Source organism: Bombina bombina, chromosome 1 (assembly GCF_027579735.1).
Source record: "Bombina bombina isolate aBomBom1 chromosome 1, aBomBom1.pri, whole genome shotgun sequence".
Classification (NCBI taxonomy): domain Eukaryota; kingdom Metazoa; phylum Chordata; class Amphibia; order Anura; family Bombinatoridae; genus Bombina; species Bombina bombina.
Window position 1 is genome coordinate 301,669,184 of NC_069499.1, and position 25,391 is coordinate 301,694,574.

At 35.7% G+C, this 25,391-nt stretch overlaps 1 protein-coding gene across 2 annotated transcripts in view; it reads left to right on the forward strand.

Moving 5' to 3' along the window:
* SEMA5B (semaphorin 5B) overlaps positions 1 to 25,391 on the forward strand; it is a 754,887-nt gene that overhangs the window by 683,191 nt on the left and 46,305 nt on the right. For both annotated transcript variants that reach the window (XM_053698073.1, XM_053698072.1), the window contains 4 exons: positions 1,195 to 1,342; positions 2,157 to 2,382; positions 6,915 to 7,133; positions 22,226 to 22,396. In XM_053698073.1, the coding sequence (XP_053554048.1) occupies positions 1,195 to 1,342; positions 2,157 to 2,382; positions 6,915 to 7,133; positions 22,226 to 22,396 (764 nt within the window). The remainder of the gene's footprint in view (positions 1 to 1,194; positions 1,343 to 2,156; positions 2,383 to 6,914; positions 7,134 to 22,225; positions 22,397 to 25,391) is intronic.

A 25,391-nucleotide genomic window follows, 5' to 3' on the forward strand; every position in this document is an offset into this window, starting at 1 on the left:
TAAGTTCACCTCGGCCCCCCATGCAAAAATTTGGTCCAAGGTGATATGGGTCTGGGTTGATATGGTTCTGACCTGTTGGCTGGCTTGCAATTGTATGTAAATGTTTTATTTCAGTCAACTAAACTTTACCAGCTTAAGTCTATTCAAACTAGAATAAAGCCAACTATAAAACTGACCTATTAGCCATTTCAATTTAATAATTATTTTAATTGCCTCTTGCCATCCAAAATACCCTAATAACAATTGACACCATTACTTCATCATTTACTTGATCATTGTTAGAATAAATAAAGCTTTTTCTATTTTGGAACTCTATGCCTAAAGTTTATAAGGTTGTTTGTCAAGAGTATCTGGATTGGGTTCACCCTCTTGAGGCCTAAAAGTTTGACAAAGCATTAACTTTGGTGCTTTGTGGATAGCTGGCTTGATCTATTTATATAACAAGAAATGTATACAATACAGATATTTACTGCCTTCCCACAGTCTCTCCCAAGGGCTGTTCAATCGATGTGTGTGTGCAGAGGGAGGCGCAGGTTCACCAAAGGTTCCAATCGATTCACTAGGATGTATGAAAAGATATATAGCACTGAAATGTTGTATCCATACACCGTGATACAACGTGTACATACTCACAGTATTAATTGAGATAAACGGCTTCTCATGTGTTCAAAGAAAGGTTTCACTAGCTTTTTCATAAAAAGCAGCTTTATTTTTTTCCAATGCATTTCAACGATCAGTACCGTCTTTTTCAAGAGCATTTACAAATAATTTGCTTTACAAACACGAGTAGCCGTTTATCTTAATCTATACTGTGAGTATCTACACTTTGTATCATGGTGTATGGATACAACATTTTAGTGCTATTTATCTTTTCACTTTGAAGAAGCTGTGGAATACATCCCAGTGAATCGATTGGAACCTTTGGTGAACCTGCGCCTCCTTCTGCACGCACACATTGATCTATTTAAACTAGTGCGTCTGCTATGTTTCTAGCAAAACCTACCTGGGCAGTATAAGTCAGATGTAATAGGTGGTTTTGTAAACAATTACCTTTAGTGAATAGCTGAATCAGAGCTTTTTTTTTTTTTAAATTGACTTTTCTTTAAATAATTCAGTATACAATCTGTCCAAAGGCATATCTTTGTGAATAGACCCCTTAATTTGCATTCATATAATTCCTCTTTGATTTAACAGGTTTTGCAATGAAAATGTCCCTTGTCCAGTTCCCATCTTCTGGTCTTCCTGGGGTTCGTGGAGTAAATGCAGTGCTGATTGTGGTGGTGGGATCCACTCTAGACAGCGCACCTGTGAAAACGGAAACACTTGCCCTGGATGTGCCCTGGTATTTAAAATCCTACTGCAAATTCTTCACTGGCAGTCTCCCTCCACTGCTATCGTATTTGTTTAACTTAACATTTTTTTTTTATTCAATAATTATTTTTTTTCAAATTAGAATTTATTTAGTAGCACACTTGTGAAATGTGACTGTTCCATTGTAGTTATTAGCGGTACATATATTGAAATACCATTTTCCATTCAGTGTCATGAAAGTAATGAATTCAGCGGAATTTTCATTTCCTATCTCTCCTTGAATACAATAGAGATACATTTCAAAATGATTGGATCACAAATTATTATTAAATAAATCATTGTTAGTTTTTAGTATTTATTCTTCCATTTTATAAACGGACATAGCAAAAAATGATTAGAACAGATCAAATTACCTTTAAATTGAAAATGGTTATTTTCTTTTTTTCTCGCTTTTTTTAAAATGTAAGTAGGTTATGACCCTGTAGGTCACAATTGGGATTAGTTACTGGCTCGTTTGAGAGAGAAAGTTTAATTGTTTTTCAAGTGTAAAAATTTGCATCAGGACTAAATTAAGATACTAAAAAAATGTCTTCCCAGTAGCCATTTTCTCTTATGCAAATTTTTCAAATGACAAATAAGAGAAGCCCACAAATCCATTTTCCGATTCTGCATTGATTTTTGATGCTAGAGAGGTCTGGCTGCTGATTTCTTTCTGTTCTCTGACTTTTGAGTTGCACAGCAGGAAATTTTAATATACTCAGGAGGAATAATACAAAGGTTTGTTTATAGGAAGGATTTTTATTAATGTGTTATATTAATTAAAGCTCTCTTGTAATCTCCTGCAGGAGTTTAGGACATGTAATCCTGAGACTTGTCCAGAGGTCCGCAGGAATACCCCTTGGACACCCTGGATGCCAGTTAATATGACGCAGGGTGGCTCACGCCAGGAGCAGCGATTCCGGTACACTTGCCGTGCCCAACTTTCTGATCCTCATGAGCTGCAGTTTGGGAGGAAGAAAATAGAAACTCGCTTTTGCCCTAATGACGGATCTTCTGCCTGCGAAACAGACTGTACGTATAACCATGTTCTCCTGATATGATTAGAATATTCATAGTAATTTATTTAGATACATTTGAATAGGGAAGATTTAACTAACCTTTGCCGTGTTTACATTGTTGACGATAGGCAATTTTCCCCATATCTGAGGATATGCAAGACATAATCTCATTTGTAAAGAGATATACCTGATATCCAGACCACAACATTGAGAAATGGTTTTTAGTAAACCCATAATTACAATCATTTTTTCCTACTCACCTTTCTGGGATTGTAAAGTACAGTATTGTCATCTTTAGGAACAGGATTTCTTGCAGCTGTCATTTTGTGATCAGGAGTTGTGTTTGCCATTCTGTCTTATTTGTTTTCAACCATGATCAGACAAACTAGTTCTGTGCAGTGATAGTGAGTTTTGTTATTCCCGTTCTGTGCAGTGATAGTGAGTTTTATTATTCGCGTTCTGTGCATTGATAGTGAGTTTTGTTATTCCCGTTCTGTGCAGTGATAGTGAGTTTTGTTATTCCCGTTCTGTGCAGTGATAGTGAGTTTTGTTATTCCCGTTTTGTGCAGTGATAGTGAGTTTTGTTATTCCCGTTCTGTGCAGTGATAGTGAGTTTTGCAATTCCCGTTCTGTGCAGTGAGTGAGTTTTGCAATTCTTGTTCAGTACAGGGAGAATGCGTTTTTGAAAACGCCATCTCTACAGTATGTTCTGCAACTTTAGACAACTTTTGAAAGCTTGTAACATTTTCCTAGTTTAATGTAAGAATAAGATAAGAATAGTGGCAGTCACTTTCTTCTATGAGAAAATTATTCTGTTCTACTTCTTTTTAAATATAAAAATCACAAAATCAGGAAAAGTATTTTTTTAATCAATGATGGAACACATTATAAAAAATATATACCCAGTATACCCACCATGCCTATATACAAGTAGCATTGAGATTCTTTAAGAATTCTCAGGATGGAGGCGGATTGCAAAAGTTTCATTTTACTCATGCAAATTATGTTTCTTTAGAAACTGTACAAAGGATTTGTTTTTTGGATACATGTTAACACTATTCTGCCTGCTCTTTGATGTTTCGCAGTACTAGATGTTAAGGCACACTTTGTTTACTTTAAAAGTGGTGCTAACTCTTGTTCAGCGTTCCCATTGATTTCAATGAGAGAGAAAATGGTAATTTGCAGGCGATATTTAGGAAGTGCAGAGCAGAAAATTGGGCCAATGTAAACTGCTGAGGGACATTAAATGTTATCCAGAAAAAAACAAAATACGATTTACTTTCTCTATCGCCAACAATGTAAACACAGCCCTAATATTGCTAATGTTTTTGCCCTGTATTTACAGTATTAAAGCGAGTTGTTGCTTCTGCACAGTGATTGTTCTAAGAGGTGTTGATGGTGCTAAGCATCCCTTTATTATATGTCCTGTGCTTCAAATCAGAGTATTATTAAATGACCCCTCCCCTGTCCAATGAGCACCTTTGTTAGCACCCGAACTTCTAAAGTCTATAACTAGCTCGACTTTTTATCTTATGGAATACTAAGGTTCAAAAATCCCTTAAAGGGAGACAGAGCTACAAAATTAAAGGAACAGTGTACTGTAAAATTGTTTTTCCTTAATGTGTTTCCAGTGACTTGTTTAACCAGCTGCATAGTATAAAACGTATGAGAAATCCTTTAGATGTCATTTTGTATTGCAACCACAACACAATAAAATGGGTTGAGCTTGCAAGGAAATCAGATATCCTTATTCATCACTTTCTGTACATACACATTCTATATATTATATCTGTCTATATACCAAAGCCCAATACTTAGGGTCTGATTCTGTAAAGCTCACAAGTCTAGACATGGTTTTTCATGTCAACACTCGCAGGGCAGGGGCAGCCCTCATTGAATTCTATAAAAAATAAGGGGCAGTCCCTGTGAGTTGTGAGGTGTCCCCCCATACAAATAATGAGAGCTCTCTGCTAGGTAAAAGTACAGAGGTGGGAAACTGGTGTGTTTTAAAACTTAAAACATATAAAATTACACTGTTTTAAGTTCAATTTACTTTACATTTGCTGTAATTTTTATATGCATAGGGTTTCCTTTCAGAATAATTAGTGTTTTGAGTATTTTGGTGAAAACTCGCCACATTTTAACTGGCGAGAAAAAACAGAGAACTGTAGTGCGAAAATGTTTATATAATTACGCTGGGATTTGAGAGAAAATTTCAAATTTGACCATGGAATGCCCATGTTCGGCCCATTTTACAAACAACAATTACACATTGTATTTTGTACTTTTACGTATGAATTTCTTGCTTTTTTTGCACATCCAGTGTACTTAAATGACAATGTACACTGTGAATAGTCAATATGATTTATCCCTGTGTAATTTACCTACAAATTTTACTCTTTTGATAAAATACGATTTTTGGTGAACAATTTCATTACGATTTTTGATGCACCTTAACAATACAATTTTCCCTGCATATTTTTGAGTGGATGGTTCAATGACTCATTTTGTATGATTTTTAAATTACCATTGTGCAATGTTTTCAGGTAAAGCATTTTTATAGAATCTCACCAGCAGACCTTTTTACAATCGAGCCCTTAGAGAGAACAAGTGAAAATTAACAGTTCATTACTTATCTCTCCTACCACCACAGAAAGTATTATTTCTTCTGCTGGCTATGTTCACACAGCTTTTCTATAGCCAATACTTAAAGGGACAGTATACTGTAAAATAGTTTTTCCCTTAATGTGTTTACAATTGCTTTTTTTACCAACTGCAGAGTAAAAATTTATGAAAATTAGCTTTTTAAGGCTTATTTGTGTTCATTTAAAGCTCTGATTTTGTGTTTTGAAGCCACAACCTAATAAAATGGGTTGAGCTTGTAGGTATAATCAGATCTCATTACTGTATCACATTGTGCACATATACCTGCTTCTTTATCTTATATCTGTCCTTAAAACAATCACCAGTACTTTGAGAGAACAATGGAAAATCAACATTGTATTACCTTATCTCTGCTATATCCGACTGGGAGTGTAATTTCTTCTGCTGGCTGTGTTTACAAAGTTTATCTATAGCTGGTATGCGTGGCCACAAACTTTCAGAATAGGTGGGGATACCACATGCTAAATTAACAATTTCAAATGCCAATATAAGGGTAAAGGAGCTACTTGTAAACAATTTAATACACTCCAGCAGGTAAAGTGGATCATTGGGAACAAATTAAAGGGGAGAAATTTTTTGAGTAAACTGTCCCTTTAAGTATAGAAACTTTCAGGAAAGGGAGGGATACCACAGGCAAAATCAGTTCAAATGAAATAAAGGTAAAATAGCTATTTGTCAACAATTTAATACACTCCAGCAGGTAAAATGGATCATACAAATTAAAGGGGTGAACAATTTAGGGTATACTGACCCTTTACAGTTTGATGATTTTATTAGCAAGAAAAAAATGCTTTAATTTTCTCCTGTTATAAACTTGACATCTTTTTCTTTGCTTTGAAGACATTTCGCTTCTTTCATGAACATATTGAGGTAGACTGAGGAACATGTCTTGAGGACTAAATTACGCCATTGTTACAAACATTGTTAAAAATGCAGCTGCCATAGTACTCCAGTCACGTGCACACTCCTAGGCCTATTTCAGTATGCTCTCATAAAAAGGAGCTGTTTTAACAATAATTGGAAAGGCTTTTCAAAGTGTATGCTCTGCCTGAATCATTTCATTTTGAGTTCCTTTTAAAGAGACAATAAACACCTTATAATTACAAGATGGTTCTGCTGCTATAGAATAAGATATCAGCCAAGTCTAAACATTTTAAAAACAAATTAACATCCTTTTTACTGCAATTATTATTCAATAGCCTAACTTCACCCACCACTTGCCTTATTTGGAGATGTAGCATTGGGCTTTAGGCGACAGGCGACAGGAGACAAGGCTAGCCACTGTAATAAAGTTAGCATAAATTGCATTGCTTTGTAGTTGTTATCTGATAAAGCCAATTAGGAAAATATATGTAGCAGAGTTAGCCTTGGGAAGTGAGCATGGTGTATTTCAATGTCTGAGAATTAGAAATTGCTAAATTTTGAGAGCTAAATTACATGAAATGGGGCAAAATAAATCAAATATATTGCAACGTTGTTTCATTACTCATAACCAAACATTTTATATAAACATCTCAAGGTGTTTACTGTCTCCTTTACACTTATAATGATGTATGTCAGTGTTAATTAAATAAAGATCCAGAGAGAAACATTTCTCTAAATTCAAGAAGTGTGAAATCAGCATGTTAGAGGTGTATGTCTGTGTAGCTTTTGGCATTTTTTAACAATTTTTAAAGCGTCTACATCCTACCAGTTACCTAAAGTATGACAAAGTCTTGTAAAAATAAAAATCTGCCTTTAGATATATATTATTACCATATAAGAGGGGTGGGTCTACAAAGAGGCTGAATCCTTTAGCACTTACTAAACCTGCTTCCTAGTGCTTTAGACGTAGAATATCCGCTAGCAATAATGTTTCTTTTGTTGGTTTTGCATCCTCAGCTCTTGTGGATGACTTAATGCGCAGCAGCAAGAGCCCGTCCCGTATAATTAGTGGCAGCTGGAGCCCATGGGGTGCCTGGTCTTCCTGCTCCAGAGATTGTGAGCTGGGTTTCCGGTCAAGAAAAAGAAGCTGCAGCAACCCTGAGCCTCGTAATGGAGGCCTCCCGTGTGTAGGTTTAGCTGCCGAATTCCAGGACTGCAACTCCCAGCCATGCCCAGGTACACTCTATTCTACCTCTTATCTGAAGCTTAGGGATGAATGTGCCCCTCTCTAGCAATGGGCCTAGGTGAAGAATGCTAATACTCCATAATACTTGTTTTGTACTGAGGAAATACAGAAACACAATATTAATACTGCTTATTAGCCTGGAAGAATGCTAATACTCCATAATACTTGTTTTGTACTGAGGAAATACAGAAACACAATATTAATACTGCTTATTAGCCTGGAAGAATGCTAATACTCCATAATACTTGTTTTGTACTGAGGAAATACAGAAACACAATATTAATACTGCTTATTAGCCTGGAAGAATGCTAATACTCCATAATACTTGTTTTGTACTGAGGAAATACAGAAACACAATATTAATACTGCTTATTAGCCTGGAAGAATGCTAATACTCCATAATACTTGTTTTGTACTGAGGAAATACAGAAACACAATATTAATACTGCTTATTAGCCTGGAAGAATGCTAATACTCCATAATACTTGTTTTTTACTGAGGAAATACAGAAACACAATATTAATACTGCTTATTAGCCTGGAAGAATGCTAATACTCCATAATACTTGTTTTGTACTGAGGAAATACAGAAACACAATATTAATACTGCTTATTAGCCTGGAAGAATGATACAATTCTGCAAATCAAATAGTTGGTGTAGGTAGTTCACAGTCGTCTTTTGAATAGTTAGGTCACAGGTTTATCTTCTTAGCTTCTCAAAGGATCATGGGATAAAGCGTAATTTTTACATAAAAGCAAGTGGTGTTTAATGTACATTTAACAAATAAATAACTACAATAGAGCAAGCAAATGTGAAAGGAGGTGTGGACAAATGTATAGGTAAAATATTAATTTCTAAATGAGAACAGTTCATTCTATCTCTATCAAATAATCTGCAAATTCAGATATTGGGCTCCATTTACTAAGCAGCAGATGCTGCTTCAGAGCCCCATCGTTTAAGGTCCTCCTGAAACAGAAGTTAAGAAGGAGCGACTTGTCCGCCACCTAAAACTGAAATCATTCAGATACAATACGATCAGGATAATTGACGGCCACTGCCAGTGAGCAGGAGGCGGCATTGCACAAGTATTTCACCATAAAATGCTTGTGCAATGTTAAATACTGACAGCGTATGCTGTCGGCATTTAGCAAGGTAGAGAGGACATGATTCACTACAGTCATATCCACTGTTGTTAAACCTACCCCATTGCATCCATTTAGGATCTCTAATTATGTATTAGAAACACAAATTTAAGGGAAGTGGTCTCTTGATTTAAGCGACCTTTCACCAAACGGCCAATCAAATTAACAAGTTAAAGCCCTTAATCATGTGCTAACATAATTCTGCCCAATACCTAGACAAAGCCATAAACGTAGATGTAACCAGCGTGCTTTACTGCCTAGAATGATTATTTGTAGGTACTATTAGTTTTAACATTATTTTATTGTGTTACTGTGTTACTTGCTTTAAAATACCCTGTATGTTCTTCAGCAATAAAAAAACGAAATTTCAAAACAAATTAGAAAAAAAATGGTGTTCTCACTGGCTGACAAGGAAATCTCCCACAGCTATTTTAGTGGACAATGCCATGCCCTGCAGGTATAGAAGAAAAACAAATATATTTTTAGGAAAAAAAAAAAAAGATGGATTTTAAAATACAATCTTTTAAATACAGTTAGAACAATACTTGTGTCCCTTTAAATAATATTAAGCAGTGATGCCTCACAGTGAAGCTATCTATATTGAACTGAAGGATGAGAGTGCACGTTCTACTTGAACAATAAAGAGGCCATCATTTGAAATGTAATGTAAAAGATTTTTGAAAGTACTTTATTACAGAAAGGAAATCAATATGCAGAATAGTCTCCCAGCAGAAATGGTAGGAACAAATGCATTAAAGTCTGCCGATTCATTAAGATAAAGCCTTTCTGGTCGATGGGAGACTAGGTAGTCTAAATGAGTCTACTGGCTGTTATCTGGTGTTATATATCTGACGTAAAAGAATTTGAGGCACAGGGTGTGTGAGGTAATAGTTATTTATCAAGCCTGTGCTGTCACTGTGTCCTCAGTTGCTCCCTTTTGTCACCTGTTGCTTGAGGAGCCAAAGCGAAAGTGTGATTTATTTATTTATTCATTTATGTAACAAGATATCATCAGCCTCTAAATCAGAGCTTTCCAAACTTTTCATGTCGTGACACACTTTTTTAGACCTACATCATTTTGCGACACAGTAATTCAGTTGCAAACTAACTTGATTTAAGAGATACGGACACAAACATAAATTATATAATAATGAAATGTATTTACAAGTAACAGTATGTATGTGCAAGAATTAAAAAAAAGTTTAATAACACCAATAGATCCTTATTATTTTAATGGGATGTATAAGGTTGATTTGATGAACACAGTTTCTGAATATTTGGTGTAATATTAAATAAAGACACTCGCATTCCATCATCAAGCATTTTTAAGCTTCCACTTCCTATCCATAATATATCAAGAGCAGGAGCAGCAATGCACTACTGGGAGCTAGTTGCAAAAAAAAACTCCACTGACTTCAGCTCAGCATTTAAGCTGCCACCCTCAGAGCTCGGCGAGTCTGATTGACTACTGCCTGCGCTGCAAACACACTGCTGTCACACTCACTGACTACACATGCAGTCACAAGCTAATTAAAGGGTCATAATACCCAAATGTTTAAACACTTGAAAGTGATGCAGTATAGCTGTAAAATGCTGACTAGAAAATATCACCTGAACATCTCTATGTAAAAAAGAAAGATATTTTACCTCAAAAGTTCCTCAGTAGCCACATCCCATTGTAAAGGATTTCTAAGCAGCATTTTAGTGTGTCTGTCCTGGGACATCTTAGGGGATGAGCCTCGTGAACTCTCATATTATTTCACCAATCAGGTAAAGGAAGCTTACTATGAAATCTCATGAGAGTTAAGTCAAATCTCATGAGATCACAGTAAGAGTTCATGACCTCAGCACTGCTGATGCTGATTGGCTGCTGTTCATTTCTTCATTTGTATTTTTTTTATGCCTGCAGCTGGGAGCAGGTGAAGTATAACTTTTTACACAGAACTTACTCTGCTGAGCTGAGGAGATTGTGAGGTAAAATATCTTCCTTTTTTACATAGAGATGCTCAGGTGATATTTTCCTGTCAGCTTTTTACAGTTATACTGCATCAGTTTCAAGTGATTTAGCATTTGAGTATAATGTCCCTTTAAGGAGACTACACGTGCAGTCAGGAGCCAATGTGCCGCCAATGGGAATAGTTTCAGTTCCCATTGAGCTGTGCCAATAGGTTAAGATGATCTGTGTCCCCCTAGGTATCACTCACGTGTCAACTATGTGATATGCGTAGCAGGCAGGCGGAAAGTCAGAAACCAAAAAAAAATAAAAAAAAATTAAAAGAAATTTGTGCTGAAGCAGGGACACACCTACACACTGCTGCCGACACACAGTTTGGAAAGCACTGCTCTAAATATATCACACATTTTTACTTTTTAAATATTGCCCCAACTTTAAAAGAGGCAATTAAAATCAGCGTTTATTTATTAAAACTTTAACAGCATTGGAATGTACATTCACTTGTTTGCTACATTTTTTTTTACTGTAAAATACCTCAGAATATTGTTTTAGTTTCACTTCATTCTGAAAGGATAGATGCTTTTGTATGGTCAAATTTAGTCACCTAGAACAGTTTTATGCAATAATCTACTGGCTGGTAAAAAATGGGGTTATAAACTGATCCAGCACTTAGGCCTCAATCACAATCTATAGGCAGCTGCTTTTCTTACTCTTTCAGGCCATTTCCATTTTGGTGTGAACTGAAAACAAAATGGCACAAGAGTGTCTTTCAAAGTGCCTGCAAATACATTACTGAACTTGAAAGCTGGAACAAGCATTTGTGACTGTGAGTTCCATAATGTTGGCAATTTGAAAGGCATTCTCATGAACAAGTTTGGACTTATCGTGCATGGAGGCACGTCCCATATAAAAACTCAGTCACAATGGAACAATCTCGTTTAAGGGTCTCTTAGGAAGATACAATGTTGCAAGCAGCGGGTTCACAATTTAGTAGATATTATGGGGTCTATTTATCAAGCTCCTTCAGGCTCCCCAGAAACACAAGTTATGAAGCAGTGGTCTAAAGACCTCCTCAGAGCAGGCGGACAGACATCGCCGGAAATCAACCCGATCCAATACGATCGGGTTGATTGACACCCCCTGCTAGCGGCCACAAATCTGCAGGGGGCAGCACTGCACCAGCAGTTCGCAAGAACTGCTGGTGCAATGATAAATGCCAACGGCATATGCTGTTGGCATTTATCGATGTGCAGCGGACATGGTTCGCTATAGCGGATCATGTCCATCCGCACAATGATAAATAGACCCCTATAAGTCTATTTGCATAGAAACGTGTAGTCATTTTGTTTTCAGTTCATGACAAAATGAAAATGCTGCTTTAACAAACAATATAAATAAATATTGTTTAAAACAATACTTGTGAAACTTGAAAGTGACCATATAGCGATACAAAACAGTGCACAATCTGCCCATCCTGACAACCTAAAAGATACATTATATTGGGTTAGCAGTGGTGTGGATGGAAACGGATTACAGTAGTTAACTATGAAAGAGACAATTAAGTGATCCTCTTTTAAAACTCGATTCAAAATACACCATTACTGTTAGTGACTATCATGACAGTGCAAGTGTGACTTAAAATTAAATATTAAAATTGAAATATAAAAACATGCCATTTGGAGATGTTGGAGTCCTGAAGTGACTATAGAAGTATGGCATTCATGTTGTGGTTACTTAGTGTTGAAGATTTATTCTGATGACAATAGTTTAAAGGGATATGAACTCCAAAATGTTTCTTTCATGGTTCAGATAGAGCATACGATTTTAAACAACCTTCTAATTTACTTCTATTATCAATTTGTCTCTGTTCTTTTGGTATCTTTTGTTGAAAAGAAGGGACATATGCTTAGGAGATGGACCATTTCTGGAGCATAATATGGCATCAGTTTTGCAAGAATGTTATTCATTTTCAAGAGCAATAGATGGCATCACTATTTCCTGCCATGTAGTGTTCCAGATGCCTACCTAGGTATCTCTTCAATTGAAAACTTTTTTAAAATGGTATGCACTGTCTGAACCACAAAATAATTTTTGGGGGTTTCATATCCCTTTAATGCAACACATGCAAATGAGTGTGTTGCAGAGTGAACAAAGGGGTTACATGAATAGAGCTTTTCTGTAACCTAAAGAGGTGTGAATGGGCTATTGTATCAGTCAGTTTCAGAGACCTTCCAGTTTCTACTTCTTAAAGAGGTACTTTAGACACGAAAAGTCCTTTTTCTGGAGCTTTTTGATTTCACACCAGTGGGCTTCTTAAAAAAACAAAATGATATAGCATTGTGATCACTCGAGAAATTCAACTACCAATTCAGTTGGAAAACAAAAAAACGTTTTGGGAGCAAATCACAAATAGGTTATGATCGAGGGCTTAGTTAGTTATAGGACACAAAGACCATCTTGTGGTATATAACCAAGCATGCAGTGGTCATACTGTTACATAAAGCTTGTTCGTTATTTGATTTTAAACATTCATTATACCTGGAAAGATTTTGTTAGAAGCCAGATGTTATGAGTGACCAGTATGATCTTAGATTCTGTGTCTTGATATTCTCTAGGGCAGTGTTTTTCAACCAGTGTGCCGTGGCACACTAGTGTGCCGTGAGAGATCCTCAGGTGTGCCACGGCAGACTGACAACAGTGTGACATATTTTTTAACCTTTGCTTGTTTTTTACTCCCAGTGCAGGGGTAGTTTGTAGGAGGCATGGCATAACAGCACAATACATAGAGTATGTGTGTGTTTGTGTGTATATTTATATATATATGCTGTATTAGGCTACAACGTGTGATTTTTTAAAAATTTTGGGATGGTGGTGTGCCACAGGATTTTTTAATGTAAAAAAGTGTGCCACGGCAAAAAAAAGGTTAAAAATCACTGCTCTAGGGTCATATAATCTTTACAGGAAGTCATTTCTGAAATAAATGTTAAAAAAAAATATTTCCCCTTAATTGAAAACAACAATGTGCTTTATACTGTGTGTCTGTTTTATTAGATAATTGTATTTTCATCCTCATAATCTTGGTGTTTACTGCCCATAAACTGCACAGGGTCCTGTCATAAATATGTTTTATTGTTGCTGCCCAAAATGGACTTTTACTGTGGTTTACAGCAGTATGTCTCCTTTACAACTTGTCTATTTCTAAGTATGACTGTAAGTTAGCAGTCAGTATATAGTGCAGACAATACATGGTTGTGTATAGTATAAACTGCAAGATCCAAAATTGCAGCCTGCCCAGCTGCTCCCCTGAAGACATTAACCAAAGGTTAATAAGGTGTCAAAAAATTAACAATGCTGTCAAAATTTAGCTGCTGAACCTAATGAAAGTTTTTTTTTTCCTGTGAATCAACTACTCCAAAACTATTTTTTTTTGTCAGTGTATATGTGTTTATTAATTGCTGTCTCAAAAATCATCATTGATCTATATGGTTGTAAAAGAAAATTCTAAAATTCTGACCTATTGTAAATGACTGACCACTGGCACCAGTTTATATTTAATCTCTATTGTGAGAATGTTGTACTTTATAAGAAACCTGTTAAATATTGTAATAAAAATCCTCTTAAAGGGACATTATCGCTGGCTAGAGCATTTAATTTTCATATTACTGTTCCTAGCTTACTTGGCTTACCAGCTGTGTCCTGCTAGGGAGTTGCAATGCTTGTGGCTCCTTGCTTGCGTGGTCCTTTATCTGTGTGTTTCACCCGTTTTCATGGGAGTTTAAACATATGGAAAGTTAATGTCAGTAATATGGAATGAGAATTGAATAAATTAGAGCACGTAGTTTTGCATTAGATATATCTATAATAATATAGATCTACACATAGTAAAGTTAGGGACTACTGTGAGCTCATGTATGGCCCTTTTAGATTTTGATGGAAGACGTTTGTCGATTAAAGGGACATTGTACTAAAAATATTCCTAGTAGAGCAGTTGACAACAGTGACAAATATTACCAAAATTTTTGCATGAAAAGGGATTAGGTAAAAAATAATTAGAAAATGACAAGTGTGATATAGAAAAGTTGATTTAAAGGGATAGAAAGGTTAAAAATTGAATGTGCATGGGTGCATTTCATTTAGAAATAGACACATTTTTGCAATATACTTTCATTAGCAGAAATGCTTCTAGTAAAAGTTATTCCCGTTTTTCTCTGGCATACACACATATCCTGTGAGGGCCTGTGCACCTGTATTCACGCTTGGAGAGCTGTCTGGGGTGTTTATTGCTTCTGTGCAGACTTTGGATCAGAACTGTCCTTGCGTGCATCGGGTAGAGCTTGTATTACAAGTTGAAAGTAAACATTTTTGCTTGTGCTCTAACCAGATTCACGCAAATGGCCAAATTTCATATATCTCAATTACGTTAACATATTCCCACATAGAAGTCAATGGAGCAAAAACAGTGTAAAAAACCTAACACCCTACTCATAAATAATTCTGCATATATCTGATTGTATTTTGGCACAATCTCTCTCTCTCTCTCTCTCTATCTCTATCTCTCTCTCTCTCTCTCTCTCTCTCTCTCTCTCTCTATATATATATATATATATATATATATATATATATATATATATATATATATATATATATTCATGATTATACATAGGTATATATATATATATATATATATATATATAGGAATATCAATTAAAAAATACATAGAACATATTCTGTTATGTGCATAACATTGGAATGTGAAATATTTACATTAAATACACACTATAACACTTTATTAAATATGAAATGAGAACTTGTTTTTTTTTAATACATTAACTTTGTGCTAAAAACAAATATGTCCCTTTCAGAGACACAACCAGTCCACTAGCAGCAATGTAAGAAGAACTTACAAGAAATATAACTAACTTAATTAAAAAAAATACATTTTTTTATATTAATTTAGTGTATATTATATTCTTCTAATCTCTCTTTAAAGCAGACAGTGCCACAAGCATTAGTATATTATATATCAGTGAGGGGTCACAGCAGACACAGGTTCTGCTAGTGCTGATACACACTGGTCTGAGGCTGAAAACTTTAGGCAGTAACTTAATACCTTTTTGACTTCAATTTCTCCCCTTGAGATTGCTGAATGGGCAGAATATGTCACAAGCTTCCACTTGACAGGCTGATAGAGCCTCTCAATCTATTCACTGCTTCTTCCTGGTTTTTATTCATTGGTTTAACCCTGCATGCATCATAAAAAGCAGCATTGAAAAATGAAAATGCCAAAGAAAATAATGCACAATTATTTTGTTATTTTTTCAGTTTAGTTTCTGGATGGTTGCGTCTTCGGTATGCAACGAAAATAACAAAAAATTATATTTTCGTTATTTTTTTTTCATTCTCCCGAAAACGAATGCACATCCCTAGTATATATGTCTGTAAATACATATATACACAAATAAATACATCTGTACACACATATAAACATATACATACACACACACACACACACATATATATATATATATATATATATATGTGTGTGTGTGTGTACATATATATTTATGTGTTTATATGTGTTTATATGTGTTTATATGTCTGTAAATACATATATACACAGATAAATACATCTGTACACACATATAAACATATACATACACACACACCCATATATATATATATATATATATATATATATATATATGTGTGTGTGTGTGTGTACATATATATTTATGTGTTTATATGTGTTTATATGTCTGTAAATACATATATACACAAATAAATACATCTGTACACACATATAAACATATACATACACACACACACACATATATATATATATGTGTGTGTGTGTGTGTGTACATATATATTTATGTGTTTATATGTGTTTATATGTCTGTAAAGACATATATACACAAATAAATACATCTGTACACACATATAAACATATACATACACACACACACACACACCCATATATATATATATATATATATATATATATATATATATATATATGTGTGTGTGTGTACATATATATTTATGTGTTTATATGTGTATATATGTCTGTAAATACATATATACACAAATAAATACATCTGTACACACATATAAACATATACATACACACACACACACACACCCATATATATATATATATATGTGTGTGTGTGTGTGTGTACATATATATTTATGTGTTTATATGTGTATATATGTCTGTAAATACATATATACACAAATAAATACATCTGTACACACATATAAACGTATATCTTTCTTTGAGCCCTTATAACTTTTGTGTGCAATTTTTTTAAACAATATTTTTATTAGATAGTGTTATTATGAGTGTAACTGTACTTTGCACTGCATTTGTGATGTGTATTGTGACACATTTAACCAGAGCTGAGGGCACGGTAATCATTCTAGCATAATTTGCTACTCACGCGTTCGCGTTTATTTTCAACTTGTAATACAAGCCCTACACCTGATGTGCGCAAACACCCTCGATAAAACTATTTTCGCTCGTACATAAATGTTAGTGCAGCACTCGTAATTTGGCCTTTAATTTGTGTCATAGAAATCACCACTGACTCTGTGAGAAGATTTTGTGTTTGTATACTGGTGCACGGGCCCTCACAGGATATGTACATATGCCGCAGAAAAACTGCCTATTTACTAATGGAAGTATAATGCAAAAACGCTTCTATTTTACATTAAAATGTAGCCATGCACATTTTGTTAATTTAAAAGGAACAAAGAGATTAAATCAAGTACTATGTCCCTTTAACTTACTAAATTATCTTGTGTAACTTTTTAAAGGGACACTGAAGTCAAAATAAAGTTTTATGATTCAGATAGAACAAGCAGTTTTAAGACACTTTCCAATTTACTTCCATTATCAGATTTTGCACAGTCGTTTTATATACACATTTTCTGGGGAACAAGATCCTACTGAGCATGTGCACAAGCTCACAGGGTATGCGTATACTAGTCTGTGATTGGATGATGTCTGTCACATGATACAGGGGGGCAGGAAATGGGGGGGGGAATTGCCAGAAAAAAAATCTACTGATTACTTATTTGAAATTTAGAGTAGGTGTTAAATCATTGTCTTTTTATTATGCACATGTTAATTATGCAATTGTACTGCATATAGTGGTTTTTATTAAATGAGATAATATACTACATGTGCTGCTTTGAAACTATGCCTGGCTGATATTCTTTTATGAAGATTTGTGTATTACTATTAAGTACTCAGAATCTCATCTTGATATCACAGCATGGCCTAGATAACAATCTTACAGCTAAACCTGTCAATCATTTTTATACTGAGCTAAAATTAAACCAGTTTTTTAATCCCTCAGCTACACACTTCACTGATGCTGCTAGGAACTTTGATAGACGTCATTGATAAGTATAGCAACATGTGGCTTTTATACTTTGGAAGGTGTAAAAGGGCAGTAATGCATCTGGAATGACATTTTGGCACGCATATTCAGCAAAGTACACAGAATCAGTCCAGTATAAACTAATGGAAAATTGACACCTCTTGTCAAGTTGATTTATAAAACCTATTTTACTGCCTCATTTTCAGTTATGTTAGTATATGATATACTGGTGTGTACAACGTGTGCATAGAATAAGTTGATTTTTAACTCTTTCATTATTGAATTGGTCAGAAAATACATTTGAAAAATCACTTATACAAAATGAAATAGGATGCCACATATTTTGATAATAAAAATCAATTCTAAAACAGATAAATTTTAAAAATATATATTTTATTGAGGGTTAATGATTAAAAATGTTTTCATCCTAAAGAAAGGAAGTAACCTAAGCATAGCTGAAATTTATATGTTCTTAATTTATAGGTCAGTAAGACCTTTGGTGGTGATTTTGGTAACAGTCGGCTAGATTACGAGTTGTGCCTTAGGGTAAAAAAGCAGCATTAAGAGGCCCTAACACTGCTTTTTCCCTACCGCTGGAATTACGCAAAATGACTTACGTAAACTTCGTAAAGTCTTTTTTTTTATGGGACTTCTATAGCGCTGGTATTACGAGTCTGTCCTGGGAGTCCAAAAAGTGAGCGGTACACCCTACCCCGTCGAGTCCTAATGCATTTAAAAGTCAGTAGTTATAAGTTTTATGGTACAACGCCGTAACATAAAACTCATAACTAAAGTGTTAAAAAGTACACTAACACCCATAAACTACCTATTAACCCCTAAACCGAGGCCCTCCTGCATCGTAAACACTATAATACATTTTTTAACCCCTAATCTGCCGCTCCGGACACCACCGACACCAACATTGTATTTATGAACCCCTAATCTGCTGCCCCCAACATCGCCGACACCTACATACTATTTATTAACCCCTAATCTGCCGCCCCCAATGTCGCCGCAACCTACCTACATTTATTAACCCCTAATCTGACGCCCCCAATGTCGCCGCCACTATATTAAAATTATTAATCCCTAAACCTAAGTCTACCCCTAACACCCCCTAACTTAAATATAATTACAATAAATCTAAATAAATATTACTATCATTAACTAAATTATTCCTATTTAAAACTAAATACTTACCTATAAAATAAACCCTAAGCTAGCTACAATATAACTAATAGTTACATTGTAGCTATCTTAGGGTTTATTTTTATTTTACAGGCAAGTTTGTATTTATTTTAACTGGGTAGAATAGTTATTAAATAGTTATTAACTATTTAATAACTACCTAGCTAAAATAAATACAAAAGTACCTGTAAAATAAAACCTAACCTAAGTTACAATAACACCTAACCTAACCCTAACAATTAGATAAATTCCCTAAATTAAATACAATTACCTAAATTAAATTAAACTCGCTAAAGTACAAACCCCCCCCCCCACTAAATTACAGAAAATAATAAACAAATTACAGATATTTAAACTAATTACACCTATTCTAATAGCCCTATTAAAATAACCCCCCCCCCCCCCAAAATAAAAAAAAAACCCTAGCCTAAACTAAACTATCAATAGCCCTTAAAAGGGCCTTTTGCGGGGCATTGCCCTAAAGTAATCAGCTCTTTTACCTGTAAAAAAAATACAAACAACCCCCCAACAGTAAAACCCACCACCCACACAACCAACCCCCCAAGTAAAATACTATCTAAAAAAACCTAAGGCATTTGGATGGGCATTGCCCTTAAAAGGGCAGTTAGCTCTATTGTTCCAATCAGCAAATAGAATGCAAGCTCAATCCTATTGGCTGATTGGATCAGCCAATAGGATTTTTTCTACCTTAATTCCGATTGACTGATAGAATTCTATCAGCCAATCGGAATCTAAGGGACGCCATCTTGGATGGCGTCACTTAAGGGTACCTTCATTCAGCTTTAGTCGTCGGATGAAGAGGATGCTCCGCGTCGGATGTCTTGAAGATGGACCCACTCCGCGCCGGATGGATGAAAATAGAAGATGCCGTCTGGATGAAGACTTCTGCCCATCTGGAGGACCACTTCGCCCGGCTTGGATGAAGACTTCTCCCGGCTTCGTTGAGGACTTCGGCCCGGCTTGGATGAAGACGTCTCCCGGTAAGTCGATCTTCAGGGGGTTAGTGTTAGGTTTTTTTAAGGGTGTATTGGGTGGGTTTTATTTTTAGGTTAGTGACTTTGGGCAGCAATAGAGCTAACTGCCCTTTTAAGGGCAATGCCCATCCAAATGCCCTTTTCAGGGCAATGGGGAGGTTAGGTTTTTTTAGATACTATTTTATTTGGGGGGTTGGTTGTGTGGGTGGTGGGTTTTACTGTTGGGGGGGTTGTTTGTATTTCTATATTTTTTTTACAGGTAAAAGAGCTGATTACTTTGGGGCAATGCCCCGCAAAAGGCCCTTTTAAGGGCTATTGATAGTTTAGGCTAGGGGTTTTTTTTATTTGGGGTTTTTTATTTTATTTTAATAGGGCTATTAGATTAGGTGTAATTAGTTTAAATATCTGTAATTTGTTATTTTCTGTAATTTAGTGTTTGTTTTTTTGTACTTTAGCTAATTTAATTTAATTTAGGTAATTGTATTTAATTTAGGGAATTTATCTAATTGTAGGGTTAGGTTAGGTGTTATTGTAACTTAGGTTATGTTTTATTTTACAGGTACTTTTGTATTTATTTTAGCTAGGTAGTTATTAAATAGTTAATAACTATTTAATAGCTATTCTACCTAGTTAAAATAAATACAAACTTGCCTGTAAAATAAAAATAAACCCTAAGATAGCTACAATGTAACTATTAGTTATATTGTAGCTAGCTTAGGGTTTATTTTATTGTTAAGTATTTAGTTTTAAATAGGAATAATTTAGTTAATGATAGTAATATTTATTTAGATTTATTGTAATTATATTTAAGTTAGGGCGTGTTAGGTTTAGGGTTAGACTTAGGTTTAGGGGTTAATAATTTTAATATAGTGGCGGTGACGTTGGGGGCGTCAGATTAGGGGTTACTAAATGTAGGTAGGTTGAGGCGACATTGGGGGCGGCAGATTAGGGGTTAATAAATAGTATGTAGGTGTCGGCGATGTTGGGGGCAGCAGATTAGGGGTTAATACATACAATGTAGGTGGCGGCGGTGTCCGTAGTGGCAGATTAGGGGCTAATAAATATAATGTAGGTGGTGGCGATGTTGGGGGCAGCAGATTAGGGGTTAATAAGTATAATGTATGTGGCGGCGGTGTCCGGAGCGGCAGATTAGGGGTTAATAAATATAATGCAGGTGTCGGCGATGTCGGGGCGGCAGATTAGGGGTTAATAAATATAATGCAGGTGTCGGCGATGTCGGGGCGGCAGATTAGGGGTTAATAAGTGTAAGATTAGGGGTGTTTAGACTCGGGGTTCATGTTAGGGTGTTAGGTGTAGACCTAACTTTTGTTTCCCCATAGGAATCAATGGGGCTGCGTTAAGGAGTTTTACGCTGCTTTTTTGCAGGTGTTAGACTTTTTCTCAGTTGGCTCTCCCAGTTGATTCCTATGGGGAAATCGTGCACGAGCACGTACGATCAGCTCACCGCTGACTTAAGCAGCGCTGGTATTGGAGTGCGGTAAGGAGCAAAATTTTGCTCAACGCTCACTTCTTGTCTTTTAACGACGGGTTTCTGAAAACTCGTAATACCAGCGCTGCAGGTAAGTGAGCGGTGAGGGAAAACTGCTCGTTAGCATTGCATACCCTCTAACGCAAAACTCGTAATCAAGGCCATTACTTTTTACCAGTCTGAATAATCTGCTGCTCACTCACTGTCACTGGATATGGACTGGAGTTGAGAAACACTGATACAAAGTTTATCTCGTGGAAAGTGTATAGCACGAGGAAAGGTGTCACAAAGACACATGTCAGATATAGGGCCACAGTGAAAATATGCCCTGATAAAATGTGTCAGAGTGTTCTATACCCAAGTGTATCACAATGTGTTTATTCAGATAAGCTGCATATGTGATGGTTAGATGCAGAAATGTGAATGTGGTAACATGAATATTACTTTCCATATAATATTTGTTTTCAAATATAAATGACATAATATTGAACTTTATTTGATTCTGTGTGTGTTTTCTCTATATGTTGCTTTCTGTCTATATTTTTTATTATCTATTCTTTACTAAGATTTTCTGCATTTCCATTGAGTAAAACTGGATTTAAAAAAAAATAGAAAAATACACCTGTAGCCATTTTGTGGGATATGCACAACAGCCTCATGTTGCATTTGATGTACGGCTAATAATTTTGCTAGTAGGGGTACTTGCTACAAAAAAGTTAAGAAGCATTGGACAACCATTGACTGTATTTAAAAACCGGTAATAGGGATTAAAACCAAGACAATGAGTCTATGGTTTGTATGATTCATGACTTTCATTCCTCAGTAATATTTTGTGACCTGTAAGATTAGTTTTGCATAGAAAATGTGAATCAGTATGATATGCAGAGCTTTCCATGACACATATCTGTCTCTTATTCACGCTTTAGTCAAGGGATCGTGGTCCTGCTGGTCTTCTTGGACGCAATGTTCAGCTACATGTGGTGGGGGCCATTACCAGCGCACTCGCACCTGTACGAACCCTGCTCCATCCAACGGAGGAGACATCTGCATTGGCCTGCACACAGAGGAGGCTTTGTGCAACACTTACCCATGTGAAGGTAACTCCGTGCTGGATGGGAGGAGCATTTTGTGATTCTGACCTTTACAAATATAAGTTCGAACCCTAGTTAATTACTTGCTGATAATGCAGCTGATAACATGAGCAGAAGATTTTCTGTGCACTGGCGCAATATACTTTTGGCGCTGCCCCAGGCATCATATAATCTGCTGCCCTTAAAGGGACATTCCGGTCAAAATTTAAATGTACTTAGATGAATTACATCTTTGAAAAGAAACATATTTGCAATATACATGTATTCGCAAAAATGCTTCTAATAAAAGTTATGACTATTTTAGTGTTAACATTTTTCTCTGCACGTGCATGTGAAGCTTAGCTAGATATTCACAGTGCACCAGCACTTAAAATACTGCAGCTGCTTAGAGCACCAGAGGTGCTTGTATCATGTCAGCAAGCCCCTGATGGTACAAGCACCTTAGGCTCTCTGACCTAGTGCTGTGTTTAAAATGCTGGTGCACGGTGCATACTTAAATACTCTTTTGAAACAGCTAGAGTTTTTACATACATGTATATTGCAAAAACGCTTCTATTCAAAACTGTAATGCATTCATGTGGATTCTAATTTTGGCTGGAATATCCCTTTAATCCCCACCCTGAACTATTTTTGCTAATTTTCCCTTCATATATTTCTCACCTCTGGAGAACCGAGATGAGCTGAGGGTCCTGCACCCCAATAGACAAACAGGGATTGCTGATTTGTGCCACAATTAATAAATAGAATATTTGGAGAACATAGGAGCAGGAAATACGTCATCAAAATACCCTCAACATGACTACTCCCTTTACTAACTTGGTGTCATGCTACGCCTATTAAACGCGTCTGTTCAGCGTGGCCATGTGCATAAGCATTGAAAGCGCTGTGTTTTGAATATCTCTTGTAGACTTCTGTTTTTAAGCATTAACACCCTATTGCTCCCAAATCATTGATATGAAACCCAAACAAATGATTTTGTGATTCAGGCAGAGCATATTATTTTAAACATGTTTCCAATTTACTTCTATTTTCAAATTTGCTTTATTCTCATAATATTCTTTGTTTAAAGAAGTAGGCACCTGGAGCACTTCATGGCAGGGAATAGTGCTGCCATCTAGTGTTCTTGCAAATGGATAACATTCTTGCAAAACTGCTGCCATATAGTGCTCCAGACATGTGCATGCTCCTAAGCATATGTCCCTGCTTTTCAACAAAATGTAAATTAGAAATTAGTTTAAAATTGCATGCTCCATATGAATCATGAAAGAAAAATTTGTATTGTAAAAAAAAATAATCTAATTAGATTCTAATGGCCCTGTATGTTAGCAGTGTTACAGATGACACTAAGAAAACATGTTGGATGCATAAAACAGCAATAAGAAAATGTTCTTATGTGTTGGAGAATTTTCGTATTATTCTATTGCCTACACCTATGTGTGTAACCCCCAACACAGGGCTTAAACACATAATTAACATCAGTTCTAGAGCAGCAATGTGTTTTCACTGCAGAGCTGAAGAATGCTGGCTACACACATATGCTGTCCCTGATTGGCTCACAAGCCTGTGTTCCGCTCAGGATTCTGTAATTGATTTTAGCTATGTGTCAACTCCTCTGTGGGGGTTAAACATATATGGGTTGATCACAATCTGTCGCTTAATAATGATCTGCAATACTTTTTTCATTCTCATTTTGATGAAAAGTGGTCTTCGCCAGAATTTGTGTTGTTTAAAAAGGTAGATAATCCCTTTATTACCCATTCCCCAGTTTTGCATAACCAACACAATTATAATAATACATGTTTTACCTCTGTAATTACCTTGTATCTAAGCCTCTGGAAACTGCTCCCTTATTTCAGTTCTTTTGACAGACTTGCATTTTTAGCCAATCAGTGCTCACTCCTAGGAGCTTCACGTGCCTGAGCTCAATGGTATCTATATGAAACACATGAATTAACGCTCTCTAGTGGTGAAAAACTGTCAAAATATTTTCAGATTAGAGGCGGCCTTCAAGGTCTAAACAATTAGCATATGAACCTCCTAGGTTTAGCTTTGAACTAAGAATACCAAGAGAACAAAGCAAAATTGGTAATAAAAGTAAATTTGAAAGTTGTTTAAAATTACATGCCTTATCTGAATCATGAAAGTTTATTTGTGCCAGTACTGTTTGGCTGATCACAATACAAATTCATACATATATTTATGCAGCTATTTTTTACCTTCTGCACCAAAAAGTACTTGATAAATCCCAAACAACAATGATCATCACAGTTTTAACAAGTACCCTAAAAAGTTTTAGAATAGAACATTTTTGTGTATAAGCAAACTCACACGGACATTATTTCCGTCAAATTGCATGATGTTAGGGTGTAACATCACTAAACAAATACAAATGCTACCTGTTTAATCAATTAAAGTTAATAAATAATAATAAGCACTTTTACACTAACGTCTCGATTTATCAAGTCCTTCACCGGCCTACGACTGCAGGTTCTCACAAGAGAACCTGCAGTCAGAAGTTATTAAAGGGACACTGAACCCAAAATGTTTTCTTTCGTGATTCAGATAGAGCATGCAATTTTAAGCAACTTTCTAATTTACTCCTATTATCAATTTTTCTTTGTCCTCTTGCTATCTTTATTTGAAAAAGAAGGCATCTAAGCTAAGGAGCCAGCAAAGTTTTGGTTCAGTACCCTGGATAGCACTTGGGTGAATGTATCCACCAATCAGCAAGAACAACCCAGGTTGTTCACCAAAAAACTTAGATTATTGCTTTTCAAATAAAGATACCAAGAGAATGAAGAACATTTGATAATAGGAGTAAATTAGAAAGTTGCTTAAAATTGCATGCTCTATCTGAATCACAAAAGAAAAAAATTGGGTTCAGTGTCCCCTTAAGCCGCTGCTTCCTAACCTCTTCTCCACCTCTTAGGTGGAGAATTTCAATCTTCCTGGTCTCGTCTGATCAGGAAGATTAACAGCTCCTGCTCACGCATGATTGGCT